General features: G+C 46.2%; 1 protein-coding gene across 1 annotated transcript in view; it reads left to right on the top strand.

Moving 5' to 3' along the window:
- MYO18B (myosin XVIIIB) overlaps positions 1 to 14,648 on the top strand; it is a 154,556-nt gene that overhangs the window by 102,404 nt on the left and 37,504 nt on the right. The window contains exons 34-38 of the mRNA XM_067539421.1: positions 3,285 to 3,398; positions 3,983 to 4,099; positions 5,352 to 5,435; positions 7,049 to 7,186; positions 8,562 to 8,747. Of these exons, the coding sequence (XP_067395522.1) occupies positions 3,285 to 3,398; positions 3,983 to 4,099; positions 5,352 to 5,435; positions 7,049 to 7,186; positions 8,562 to 8,747 (639 nt within the window). The remainder of the gene's footprint in view (positions 1 to 3,284; positions 3,399 to 3,982; positions 4,100 to 5,351; positions 5,436 to 7,048; positions 7,187 to 8,561; positions 8,748 to 14,648) is intronic.

Raw genomic sequence — 14,648 nt, 5'->3', positions numbered from 1 at the left:
CAAGCGGTCAGGGAACCTCTTCTGAAAGCATGCACAGACTTGCATACCAATTGGCCAGTGCCCGGCCTTAATGATTTTGGTTTGCACTGATCAGGGTTAGGAAAGAACAAGCTTCAGTTCCAGTAGGACAAGACTTCTGTAGATTCATTCAGAAATTCGTGTCCCCACTGTTTTCCCACAAAGATGCAGCCTAATGAATCTGCTAATTTTGGTACTTCGCAGCTCTCCTTAATGTCCAAAATCTTGTGACCTGCGCATTTTTGGCCTCTCTGCTTTCACACTGAGATAGCAGACATAAGAAAGGGAGCGGGAAATGTGCTCCAAAAAGTAATGTGCTGTTGTTAGGAGTTTAGTCAGGAAAACAAAGCTGGAAGAGCAGTCACTGTCTCCCAGGTTCTGTTTGCTGCCGTTAGCTCTGGAGGAAAGCTGGGAAATGTGGGAGTATCACCCTTTCAGCTTTGTTTTTGCATGTAGGACAGAGAGTGAGTTCCAGCCAAATCCTGGTGTTTCAAAGTGCTCTACCTCTTACTGCCGGGAGATCTCCCCACTGAGACTAAAGAACCCGCCCAGGTTGGCCCCCCAAGATCGCATCTTTAAAGACACCTCTTTGTGTGACGGGTTTTTCACACGCTCCCCTCAAAACTCTCAGTGAAACGGGACCCTCACAGCCTGAAGGCGCAGAGAAGAAAACCCTCTTTTCCATCTCTCTCCTGTCTGAAATAATACGAACGGTGCCAGTGTGATTGGATTCACTCTGCGGGCACTTACAATTCAGATCAACAGGCCTGCGTGTGCCTTTAAAAAGTGGGGCACCTGTGATTTTAGGGTTCCTACTGATGGTTCTCATGAGGGGCCCCATCCAAGGTCCGTTGAAGTCAGCGGAGTGACTGTCAAAGGGCTCTGGCTCACACCCTAAAACCTGGATTGGCTTCTGTGGGATTTCCGAGGTAAATAAGGTGCCTAGTCAAATCCTTCACTCTCTCTCTAGACACGTCTTACTAGTTATTAGTCAAATCTACAATGGAAAAAACTGTGAAGAAAGAGAAAACACATTGAACTCAGTCTGAGAACTGCTTCCAGTAAACTGCACTTGACTCAGAGAGGGCGTGGACAGCCAGTAGCTTTAGATACATCTCACTGAGCGGGCAGCACTGTGTCTGCCGCCAGGCTCCGAAATGAGAGACTCCAACTGCGTCCTGGACGGAACAGTTAATGCAGAGTAAAGGACTTTCCCCAGAATGTCGGCTGGGCCTGTCCTGCGCAGAAAGTTACCAAAGGAAATCTCCTCTGAGAGGCGTTCTTTTCATCTTCTACCATAAATGAATCCGGTCTTTGTCTTACACGCCTCCCGGGCCTTTCTGAAGGCAGGCTGCTTCGGTGGTTGAATCTGTCGTGCATGAAGCACTCGGGATTACGGTCAGTTGCAAAGGGGGCGTTGTGGTTTCGTTGCTTGGCCGCACAAGCGCTGGGGCTGAGCACAGGCACGGGCACTGATGTTCGTTAGGACTGATGTTGATTTCATGCCAAAAGAAGCAGGTCAGAGTGGTAGCCACAAGAAGGGGTTTGTAAGGAGCTGACACCTACGAGTTAGCTCTCACGGTGCATGAGAGTGTTCACTTAGGCGGAGATCATATGAAAGCACAGTGCCCTTGAATCAGCGGCGGCAGATCAGATATAGCAGCTCCGCTCACCGTTCACTGTTCTCAATGGATCCCTTTCTTTTAACTAATAAGTTCTTTTTGCCAGACATTCACAGGCTATTTGTCTCCCATTTTCCCTGCTATAATGCCATCTTTAAAAGTGAATCCCTAGTTGTCTCTTGTTTCCCACTTCAGTGCTGAAAAGACTGATGATGCTCATTCACTTGCTTTCCTCCGCCCCTCTAGTGTTGTTAATTGGGCAATTTGGCACCCTTTTGACAAAGACTTATATATAACAGGTTAAAGACTGAATCACAGTAACCTAAGTAACTGACCCTTCCGCAGCACCCTTTCACATGCCTAGGGAATAAATAACCAGGCAAAACTGAGCATTGCTGACTGTGACAAGGACTTAAATGTGCCACAATTGTTCTACTTTCCCTTCAAATAAATTGATTAAATATTGCCCTGGCTGGAGGTTCTCATGTGGTAGAGAAATATGTCTTCTATAGCTGGTTAAACACAGGTTTTCTTCCAAATCCTCTAATTTAAAACCGTCAGTAAGTAATAAAAGATGCAGTGCTAGTCAATTAATCTAAGAAAACCGTATTTCTGAATAAAAGGGTTTTTAATACTTTGCCTCTCCTACAAAGAAGATACTAAACAACACAACAGCAGCTGGTTGGGATTTATGGGGGGGAGGTTAGGAAATGCTAATTTTTTATATGAGCTCTTCAACAAATCCTGGGAACTGACTCTGGGATTCAGAAGGAATGTCTGCATCCAGGAGCCCTTACAGACCTGTGCTCATATCCTGATGGAGACTGGCAACTGAAACAGCTAATTACATGAAGTAGCTTGGAACTGTGAAAGTACCTTTGGCTCAGTGGGAATGAGAAGCACCGAGGAAGGAAGAGAAAAGTCCTGTGTAAGGATTCTTCAGGGCTTCCTCAGGGACAGTCCAGGGACCTTTTAGATTTTAGAATGACATCATGTCTTCCAGATGTCTGTAGGACATTTAAGATCATTGTAATTTTTTTTAAATAGCCGAGTAATAAAAATCAAGAGCAAATTAGCATTTGTAAATGTGGTCTTTCATGTGTGTTTGCAAATGCAGTTTACACTACATGAAAAACCCATTTGCATACTCCAAATCATGAATTGCTCTAATCACAAATTACATGTAATTCACATAATTTTGCAAATTAATGATCCCAGCTCTACCTTACTACACAACGGCAGCGACAGACAGTAGAATTTCAGTACAAGACGCTTGCTTCGCTACTCAGCAAGATGGGGATTTATTTTAAGGATTTCCATTTATGACGGTAATTGAATGACACCCAAAGCAAGCCTTCCCACTGAGGGAGAGTAGCAATACACGTTTTTCTCTGGAGTCTTATTTCATGGCACTGTAACCAATGGGAAGGCAGCAGTTTTTGTGTGAAATGGAAATGGAATGCCTCAAGAACAACATACATTTTACAAGGTTGAGTTAAAATGTACTTTATTGGGTGAAAATGTTCGGGGAGTAAAATGTAAACAAATGTTGCTGTGTAGCAAAGGGAGAAGAACGGTCAGTGGAAGGACTTTGGGCAGTCAGTGAGAGCTGACGTAATTATGGTCTTTCTCACTTCTTCACAGTGGGAAGAGAGCAAAGCCAAATGTGCAGAGGCTCAGATGTCCCAGAAGGCAATGGCTCTGGAGCTGGAGAACCTACACACAGAGCTAGAGACAATCAGCAGGAACAAGAACCTGGTATGTGCCCAGGGAAAACGCCCTTAGAATAACAGACATTACTGAAACTGCCTATAACCCACCCAGCGCCCCAGGGCAGTGTGGTGCTTTGTGGATAGCTGTACATGTTTTATGCACTGTATTGTTTAGACTCTGAGATCCTCAGAACTGGGACTCGCACATGTCGTTTGCTTGTAAATTACTTTAAATTGTCTAAGCTTTCAGGGAGAGCCAGCCCAAGGACATTTCTTGCCTCCAGGGACATGTAAAGTGGCACAAATTATCCAAAACACACAACATAGCCTATGCTGTCTGCAGTGATGTGGTGAACACCAATAAACCCTTACCTTCCTCTCCCTATCAACATGAAACAGAAGCACACGGACTTTCAGTATGTGCATGGAAATGGAAAAAGCCCTCAATGAAGTGCCACCAATGAAAGCAAGTCTGCGTGCGCAGCAGAGAATTCCAGCCCTAAAATCCCTCCACTACCACTGGCAGCACTTGGAACAATCCCATCGTCTCTGTCCACACACACTCACACTCACTCTGTCAGCACTCTCTTGTCAACTCTGAACGAGCAGCTTCCTATTTGTCCTCTGCAGGGTGACGAGCAGCTTTACCAGCTGCAGCACGAGAAAGCTGATCTCCTGAAACGCATTGATGAGGACCAGGAGGATCTGAACGAACTTATGACAAAGCACAAGGCTCTGATTGCACAGGTAAAGAGTGTGATGAAGAGGAAATGGATGTGCATGAGTACACACAGGCCTATGGGGAGAAGAAGAGATCACTAGACAGATGTCCAGAATGCATCATGGCGTTACACCACAGGGGAAGGGTTAGAAAGGAAATGTGTAACCTGCTGGAATCACGTAAACATATTGCTAATAGTTTTCAAACAATACATTCTAATAAACGGTGTGAACATGCATACCCAGACACACACATCGAGAGAGTCATTGCAATATGGTTTGCGACAGCTAGTTTGTTACTCTCCTGAAATCATGACTTTTAATAAATCTGGCAGCTGGGGATCCATGATCAAGTGTTAAACAGTGGGTGTCTATGCAAGTAACCAAAGTCACACTCCAAATCCATCCATAAAAGTTGTTGCTTAGAAGAACAAACTGGCTTGGAGATATTGTTGGTCAGGAAATTATTACCCTTTTCCCATGAAAAATGTCAACAAAAATGAAAAAAAATTCAAATTTCCATTGAAAACCTCAACACTGATTTTTTTTCCCCCTCCAGTTTTCAGTAGCCAAACTGCAAAGTTGTGTTTGGTTTAAAACTGAAAAAGTGGTTTGCCATTTTCACTGGAAATTGTGTGATTTTTCACTGAATTTCCTTGGGAAAATTTCCATTTAAAACAAATTACAGAAAAAAAAAGTTTCCATGAAAAATGCTGACAAGCTGTGTTTGGCGATCCTTTGTGGGGTTCTCAGCCTTTGACTAGAGGGGAGATTGGAAGAGGACATTGATGTGTTGAGGGTACTGGCTATGGGCCAGGAGTCTATGTGGCTTCTATATAAATAGCTTAAACATTATGTGACAGTGCCAGCCCTCTGAACTGTCTCAGCATGGAAAAGATCAGTGCAGGTCTCCGGACTCCGAAGGTATAGAAGGGGCCCCATTCGGACAGAGGTCCAGTATTTGCCAGACGTTTTCTCGACCATGAAAGGTCCATAGTAGCTTTGCAAGTGGAACAAGTCTAAGGACTTACAGGATCTACCTTTGAGGATGACCCTGGTGATGTCACATCTGATCAGTTCTGCCAGTGGCTGTCCCCAGAAGCTGAGAAATCGGGCAAGGTTGGTGGGTTTATGCTGGCATAGTTCAGGACAGGAACAGCTGCCCATTCAGATGTACTGGGAATTGCCTTTCCCTTGCCAGTCTTCAAAACTTGTGTGTTCCCAGTTCTGCTCCAAGTTCTCTGTTTTGCCGCTATTGCTGGGTTTCCTGTTTTCACAGTCTGCAGCAGACATTACTCAGATTCAGGAACTACAGACGCAGCTGGAGGAAGTGAAGAAAGAGAAACAAAATCTTCAAGAGAAAGTAAGTGCCTCCCCTGGGGCTCGAAATATCTGGCTATAAGGTACATCTGCCCAGGCATTAACTCATCCCTGGAGCAGACAGGCAACAAAGGGCTTAAAGGAATCACTCGGTCCTATGGCTTCTTATTGCCAGTCCTGTCATTGCCTGCAGATCCCAGGACTTAGTAAGATGCTCATATCCCCTGGAATACCCCCATCCAGAGGCATGTCTAAGAATCCATTGAAGTTCTGAGCTTCAGCACTGACATGCAGTGTCCTCATATCCTTGGGTGACATCAAATGAAATGTTTACCTACTCATTGTCAGAGAACTATCTCCTCTCTGCAATGCCATGGTCCCTCTCCTCTTCATAACCCACCGTCTAAGTCTGCAAGATCAATGAGACAAGTACAAACGTAAACGCCTCCTTTTAGTTGCTGTAAACACTGCTGAGTACTGACTTTCCTCAGGGCGAAGCTGAGAAACTGGGCCAAACAGCATGTTCAGGAAATCTATAGCCACCTGCAGGTGAACTTTCCTTGGGACTGATGAAAATTCACACTTACATGGTTCTTTGAGACCCGGGGAGTTTCCTGCTCCTTGTCTTTGCTGTTGCAGTTTCTTGAATTGTGCTACCGCACCAGATTCAGAGGGAATATGCCTCCTTCCACCGCCTCAGTGGGGACAGTTCTTCCCTGCTCGTGGCACCCTGGCTCCAGTCCTGTAAAGCATGTATTTAATAACAAGCACGCCAGGCGTCCCACTGGCTGAGTGCTTTGCTCTCCCAGGCCTAGGAGTTGGACTCGCTCACTAGGAGACAGATTGGAGGGTTTGACAGACAGTTTGGAGAAAATAAGAAATATTTCCTCTGTCTGGGCCAAAAATACATTTTGATCCCAGTGTTTACCGAGGTTTGGAAAGGGCTGGTTAATTTTCCCCCTCATTGTTTCTGAGCCTTATTTCCAAGGCTGCCTCTGGAATTCCAGGGGCCAGACAAAATTCCGCCCTGGGCCACACTGCACAATTTCATACATGTACCGTCCTCAAAAGACTGGAGAGGGGGAAAACAAACCACCCAGCTGGCTGAAAACTCGCCCTCATTTTTCTGTTCGTAAAACCACTGAATAGAAGGAATTGTTTGCACACCCTTCATGCAAACCATAGCACAGGACGTCTGGCTGCCACCGCTGAGGTAGAAAAAGATTGGGACTTGGGGGATAATCCTGAGCCCATAGAACTGGCTAGCTGGGCTGGCACTGTGTAGTGACAACCCTGACAGATTTCCCATGTCAGTTATTAAAACCAAAAAAGTGATGATCCCGGGAAAACCTGGACAGGTGCCAACCCTGCTTGGGAACCTGTATCTTCGTGAACTGCTCGGCACCTGCGTGCGGCCCTTGCACTTTCAGTGTGCTTTCAGAAGGGGCTGTTGACAGCTCTCTTGTCTCAATGGATGTGGTGCTGCCATGAGAAGGTTGCATGGTAGACAGTACTGCAGAGAGGCATTAATAAAAGAGGAGAGGAAGCGGGCACTTGAAAGAGGCCAAGGAACGTTTGAGCTGGTTCTGACATTTCCAACTAAAAGCCTGAAGCTTCACAAACCCTGTCTTCCCCTCCCCCCCCTCTCTAAAATAGCTGCAGGTGGCTCAGGCCCGGATTGCTTACGTGGAGCAGTCGATGGTTGAACGTTCCATCGTCAGTCGGCAGGAAGCGCTGATCTGTGATCTGGAGAACAGGCTGGAGTTCCAGAGTGTGCAGGTTAAGCGGTTTGAGGTACTGCATATTTCTGAGCTACTTATTTGCCTCTAACACACAGAGAGAAAAGCCCTTTGAAAAAAGTGGTTGCCTTTGTCAGCGCTGCTGTCATGGTGAGATATTGGCCTGCATCACCGTGTGCTTTACAAGCGCCGTGGCAATGCAGCTACTTCTGGTGTGGATGGAAGAGGCCAAGTGGCTCTCAGAGTAGTGCAAAACAGTGTGGCAAGAGGCTGTGGAAACCAGAGCAGACGCCTGCCCTTGTGAAAGTTGCTTTGGGATCTTTCCTACCCAGAGCAGACACCAGCTCCTGGGGCCACATCTGTAATGCCCCCAGAGCATGGAACCCATGGCATTGCCCTGGGAAGGGGGGGAGGCTTCTTCTTTGGAATCTGCGGCTCTGATGGGGCTGTGGATTTCATACCACAGAGGTTCATTATTCATGCTCTATTGCTGTATTCTTTGCAAGCCAGAGGCATGCTCAGTGCTATAAAAACATGTAGGAAGATATGGTCCCTGCCTCGAGGGATACAGCACTATATTGATTTACTCCTTAGCACGGTTATCACAGTGCCTTTCCGAAGGCATCGCAGGGCTTACGGCACAGTCCAAAATGCAGCATATTAAAACCAGGCACATCAGTGCATATCTAGCCACTTAAAACCCCGGCCTGCATTTATTTGTGCCCATTTCCTTTCATATTATGAGACAAAATAAAAATACCCATCCCCCCCCGAAATGTGACTAATAGAGGGGGTAAGGCCGAGAGAAGGGAGGCCAAAGAAAACGAGGTAGGGCCACTTTGCAATGATATACCAGCAGGATAGGAAAGGAGAGGGGAAATGTAATGCGATGCGATGTGATGCTTGCCTCCCAGATTGTTTCCCTGCCCTAGGCAGTGGATAATGAATGATGGGACACGGAAGGCGTTGCTTTGCAGTGCGTGCTGCTGTTGTATACACTGCATTCCACACACTGATTGCAATGTGATCTGAGCTGTGCGGAAGCTCTCAGGGCTCTTAAACCTGCCCCCAATAAATGCAATGGGCTGTGCAATGAAATTAAAGAGCCATAACTTTAAAGCCAACCAAAGGAAACCGTGCTTTGTGGAGTTCACAGTCAGCCTGCATGGAATTCATTGCATCAGAGGGTCACTGAGACAAACGCTGGCTGCTTAATATTATGACAGCTGCCAACATTTGCAATGTTTGATCCAATAGTAAGTATAAACAAACTTCATGCTTCAAGGCATCAGCTGACCTTCTCTAGGGGTCAGGAAGGGAGAGCATTCCTCCATGTACATCATTATAAAAGATTAAACAATGGGGAAAAACTCCTTGTAATCCTTTATTTAAAATTACCCCTTTGCCTTTTGTTCCCCCCCTCTCTCCAGATGCTTGTGCTTCGTTTGCGGGACAGTGTAATAAAGATGGGAGTGGAACTGGAGAAGGCTGTGGAGTCAGAGGATCGAGAGAAGGAGAATGCCAAGTATTACCAGATGCGCATGGAGGAGATGAAGGCAGATATGAATGAGCTGGTGCAGAGGGAGCTGGAAGCCAGTCGCAGGCGTGTGGAGCTGGTAAGAAGAGGTGGGGGCTTTCATATAAGAGAGGGTCATTACCTCATATCAGACACCAATGGACTCTCCTTGCTGGAGGCTGGGAAGGGCTTGTTGCAGCATCAGAAGCTGTTTACACCTCCTGGATATGGCCCATTTTTTTCAGATAATCAAGTAAGGTTACCACTTTCCCAGCTCTGGGTTGTTCCCAGGTATCCATCACTCCGGTGCTTTGATCTTTGGCTGGATTTATTCTGGACTTGTGTTGCCTTTCAATGGTTGGAACATAATTTCCAGAGTGCGTTTAGAGGGTGGTGTCTAGGAAGCAGAGACATGCATGAGCTGCCATCGCCGACGGAGGCTTAATTCATCCTGCTCCATGTCCTGGTGCCTTCTTGCGATAAACCAATTTCTATCCAGTGGTCTTTCACATAGGTGCGGCTGCTGCTGCGCTATGAAATCTACGAGCTGGCAGATATTATAACAACATACACCGGGGGGATCCTGTGATGCAGGGAAATAAATTATGTCCTGAGTTGTGCTAACTAATTGGCCCAGACTCACCAGTTTGCTCTCAGTCCCAGCATGCCATGGGGGTCCTGTAGCGTTTCCAACACCCTTACTGTCTGTTGCACATAATTACTTCTTTGCAAGCCTCCCAATAACCTGCAGATTGGCCCAAGGGTCCCGGAACAACAGGTAATTTTCTGCTTGATGTTCTGTGTGCTCGATATTTCGAGACAGGCCTATCCAATTTGTTGTTAGAGTTGGCCCTCAAGCAGGGTAAGTAATGTTTTACAGGCCACTTCCTCTCGCTGCTTGTCCTGGATTTCTCTGATGTCAGCCACATCAGGTTTGGTTTTGACAAGCGGAGTGCTGAGGGCAGTCAGAGCGGCTCTCTAATGGTGCTGGGTAGCTTTCCTTTCCCCCGCGCCCCCAAATCATTATTATGACTCCCTTGCATTCCACTCTTCACGTAGCTTTGGCTGGGGCAGCCCGGTGACCTCCGTACTCACTGGTTTTATCAAAGAAAGAAATCGCTCTGCCTGCTTACCTCCAATAAATATGGAGGACGTTAGCCAGCCGAGCGCTGGTTGGGAATTTTCCAACACCACCGAGTTTTTTTCCGAGAATGCCGATTTGTCAAACCCGCCACGCTTTGTGCAAACGTCCAGTTTCGATGAGCTTTCGTTGACTCAGAGGCAAGCTCTCTCATCTCGGGTGGTTCTGAGGCCATTGACTGTCTCACTTCCTACCAGGAAGCAAAGCAGCATGAGTTCACAATCAAGCCCCGAGGCTTAGTGTGTTGTTTTCCCCAAAATGTTCACAGTGTGGGATACATTTTAAAACCAAGGTTGTCCCATTGGCCACCTCCTCTGCCATTCATAACTTTACGTCTCCTGTGCCTCGCTGCATAACATCCCTGGCAAACAGAGCAGTTGCTTACCTAGAAGAATAGAGCTCCGTTCATCACTCTCCCAGCATCTGATCTGTTGTGACATGGGGTCACAGTAGGGAGAAGGGTGAGAACCACTGATCTAGAATGATCAAGAGAAAACTCTTCCATTCACCCAGCTGCCCCACCCCTTCTTCCAGTGTTGAACAGAGGCACAACTAGGAGTCATCCACATTGGCCAGTGTGTCTTGGTGCATTGAGAGAGAGAGGAAGGGAGACGTTTGAATGGAAAGAGACTTACCTCAGGCCACAAGCTTCCCTTTTGCATCCGTTCATCTGGACCCTCCAGCGTAAAGTGGGGTGCACAAAAGAGAGAACGTTCTCCATCCAGGTTGCACATGAATCCGTTGTGATGAACAATTCACCTGCTCTGCGTTTACGAAATCACGGCCAGACTCAGACTGACATTTAAAGAGCAAATCAGAACAACGCTGATTTATTTTCACTTTTCAGTCTCCTTCAAGCTTTTATTTAATAGTGAGCGACAAACCCCCCATGAAAGGAAAAGATTATTCATGCAATAGCTGCTTCTAATATGGTTGTGCTGCTGGCAGAATCCTAGCCAGAAAGTAACCGTTCCCTTTGCTAAAATAAATGAGTAAATCTTCTTCGTTGTTTTCATAAACAAACATGCATCCCGGATGCCACCAGCAGCTTTTCTAGAGGAAAAGGAGTTTGAGTTATTCTGTTACTTTTTGAGGGTGGCTCAAACACACTTTGTGTTAGGTGTGTTGGTTTGCATATTTTGTATATATGGCCAGAAAACTCTGTCTAGAAAGGACCCACTCTCCCCTAGGAATGAAACCTATCAAATGTTCTGGTCAATTCATGAATTCTATCTGAACCAGCTCTAAGTTGCATTCAAAATTAAAGAGCATTGCATACCTTGGCTAATTCCAGGAATGTGCATTTCCCAGTTTTGCAGACTCTCGTGGTTCAGCTAATTCACAAGGGCTTTCGTTAGCCAGGCATCCGTTTTGAAATTTTGCATATTGTCTTTTAGAACAGTGCGCAGAGTCTGTTAATTGCATTTGGAAAATATAAGCACAAATGTAAACCAAGGCTTTTGTAATACTTCCTCGAGACATTTAGGGGGCTGATGTAACACAACACCCGGTCTCCTTGTGATACGACATACATCAATTTCTAGGGTAGAGTTTTGAAGAGGCATCTGAGAGCATCCTCTTAGATGTCTCACTGAGACTGCATAAAAATAACAGCACTGCAAGCAAAGGCTAAAGATATGCAGGTTGATTTAGCTTTCTCCAGATACCAAGATATCTGAGTTTATCTGACATCTGCTGCACAAGGCATAGGCTTAAGGGAAAGCAGTTAAGGAACGCTGCTATGCAAGGAGCACATTCAGGCACTTCCAGTGCCCATTGCCCAGGCTTGTGAAATGAGCCAAAAAATGTCTCTTCATCCAGGGAAGGTGGGGCTGGAGAATTGTGTGTGGAGGGGTTGGATGAAGACGGTCTAGTTATGCTGGAATCCAGTGTGTATTTTGAGCAAACATTGATTCCCTGTGACCAAGAGGCTTTATCGCAGCAGAGTCTAATATTCCCTGAAAGCGAAGGCATTCCTCCAGGCTGTGTGAACTCTTAATAATGTTTAAATAAAACGTTGCAGGATAGCTGTGATCTCAGTGCCCAACCATGCTTGTCAACTGGGGGTGAGACCATAAATAGTTAATAGACAAGCACTTACGACTCTGCTCCTGTTAAATCTCACATAAATTATAAATACTGCAGGAGTGATTCACTTAACATTACTTAAACCATAGTTTGCACCTAACAAAATAAACAAATAAATACAGTTCTTCCTTTGTCCTATATGGGGTTTGGGCCTTCGTTCCACTAAATGTTTTGGAGAAAGGGATGAAAGAGACTTATTTATTGTACAGGTTGATTTTCAAAGTTCAGTGTTCTTTCCAAGAGTGCTAAAAACTGCATTTGCAATGCTCAGATGTGCGTGAATACATAAAATGCCAGTAGCTCACATCTAGCAGCAGTGAAGCCGTATGAAAACATTTATATCTAAAAGGAAATTGTTTTCCACCATTTCACTAACTTGAACCAGTGACAAACTTGTCCAAACTCACTGTTTCCTCCTGGAGTTTTTTTGTAAAGGGATGGCAGAGTGCAACAAAAATGATGCTCTGTTCTCAGGACTCAGGGTGTGAATGTGCTACTTTATTTCAACTGCATCATAAAAAACAAAATAAAACAATGTGCGGCGGGGGGCGAAGGAGAATGTCACCCACTGACAAAGAGGAAGTAAGGAGGGGTGGAACATGGCTCCATTCCCTAATGCTTGGGTAATCCAGTTATCCCCATTATGACCACTTTACTACAGAGTTCAGATTGTTATCAATGCTGACTTGTGCTTAGTGAAGATGCTACTTTAGCATCTGAGCTGGGCAGAAGGGATGGAATTTCAGTCAGAATCCACTGGCACATGGTGAGTTTGACAGAACTGACTCAAACTTGGACACTTTGGGGCTAGGAACCTGCAAGGTCCCTATTTCATTATCCATTGTGGAAAATTCAGACAAGGCGCACGGACTTGTAGACCACAAGGCAAGAGGGCCAGGGCCCTCTAAGAGTGCCAGCAGCCATAACATTTGCTTTGCTTTATTAATCCTCCACATGAGTGGGTCTTATTTACAAGAGCCCACACTGATGTTAGTTTCCAACACATGTTTCATCGGGCAGTGAGCAACATGTGCTTGCTTGTGGAGCGCGTGGCGTGTGCTCATGGTCCTCTTGCTCTATTCTTCTGTTGTGTGTGAAAAAATATCCACCCAGAAGCTGTTCTCCTCCTGAAGGATCTGGATCTGCAGGATGTGCTCTGGACTGCTCTCCGACGCAGTGCTGAGCACCCAGAGGTTAAAAGCCTTAGTCCCAGCCGCCTGTTCTCTCTCTGCTACCACGGAAACTAAAATCCTCTTCTCTTTTGTGACATAACCCTAAGTTATCTGACTATTTAAAATAAACCCTTGGGAGCTTAACAGCAAAACCAGTTCTCTTATCTAATCTTCAGTGCACACTCGTTTATTATGAGCTTGATAGAGGAATTACTGGGGGACATTCTTTGGCCTGTGTTATACACGGGAGGTGAGACTAGATGATCATAAGGGTCTCTTCTGGCCTTAATATTATCAGGCAGATCTTTAGCTGGTTTAAACTGTCATAGCTGCAATTGAGGCTCCAAGAGCTGAGGACCTGCCCCTGTCGATCTGTTAGTTACTGCAGGATACTGGACGCATGCTGGGCTGGATCCATGGCCGTGCTGCTCTAGGGTTAGGCGTGAATAGGGTAGGCAGTAAGCTTGTCATGAGATTTAGAGTCAGTGATGGTTTTCAGGATGCCTGTTCCCAGCTACTCCGCTCTGGAACGGTTGAGGAGAGACCCCCACTGCCCGTGCACCCCAGGATCAGCCAAAGATGTCAGCTGTTGTGTCTCAGTAGCCATCTTTGAAAAAGCAGGGTCCCCTGGCAGTTGCTGCAGGGAATCTCCGGTACGTGCCTTGACCTGGCCCTGCAGTTTGCAGAGAAAGGGGACTCCGCTTTGCAGCTGCAGAGTTTCCGGCACAGAGATGACAAAATGCATGGCATTGACTCTGATGATGATAAGTACAGTTTCCAACAGCTGCTTTTTAATGATTCATATGGTCACTACAAACATGGAGTTAATACAAAGGTAAATGTAAAGCACACCCCAGCTGACAGCTTGCAGCAGAGGCGCCTACGGTGCTCAGCATGGTTATTTAGTGAACTAGCTGTAGCTGTTTGTCTTTTAAGAGGAAAAAAGCTCCCTGAGGGCTGGGGATTACAGCTTGCGGGCTTGAAGTGCAGAGCGGTCAACAAGACTGGTGGGAGTTTTCCACACGTTAAAATGCCCTCCAAGGCCATGCAGTCTAATGAAATGCTCTCGTCGAACAAGCAGCGGTCATACAACACGCCCAACTTTCCGCCCCGAGGCTGGGCTTCTACAGTGTTTATGGTGCCCCTGCAGAGAAAGGCTCAACTCGCTGGTGTCCTTTCTCTTGCTTCAGGCACTGAGTATACAGAAGTTTGGAGGTTCCCCTATGTTTAGGATGGGTGGTAGGGAGAGAGGAGGGGCCCTTTTAGCATCTCCTGTAGAACAGTGACTCTCTGTAACATGGAAAGTGTTGGCAGCTAAGATACTGGTGTAATCAGAGAGAGGCCTCCTGCAAGCATCTGTAGAACTGTAGCATCTGTCTATGAAGTTCTGTGGAAAGTCTCCAGCACAGCTGCTGACGCAGGCAAGTTTTTCACAGCTAAGAGTCAGGTCTCAGTAGGACCATTCTGCACATGCTGGTTGTCTTGCTAACAGGGCCTTTGTAAATAAGGAGTAACATAAGCGGTGATCTGCTTGGAATGAACCTTCTCTGAAAGGACCCAGGAAAAAACTGGATACCTCGTCGGCAGCTGCTGGGCCTGA

Source organism: Emydura macquarii, unplaced genomic scaffold, assembly GCF_026122565.2.
Source record: "Emydura macquarii macquarii isolate MOO-44397 ecotype Brisbane River unplaced genomic scaffold, CSIRO-AGI_Emac_v2 contig_554, whole genome shotgun sequence".
Lineage (NCBI taxonomy): Eukaryota > Metazoa > Chordata > Testudines > Chelidae > Emydura > Emydura macquarii.
This window is presented reverse-complemented; position numbering and strand designations above follow the sequence as displayed.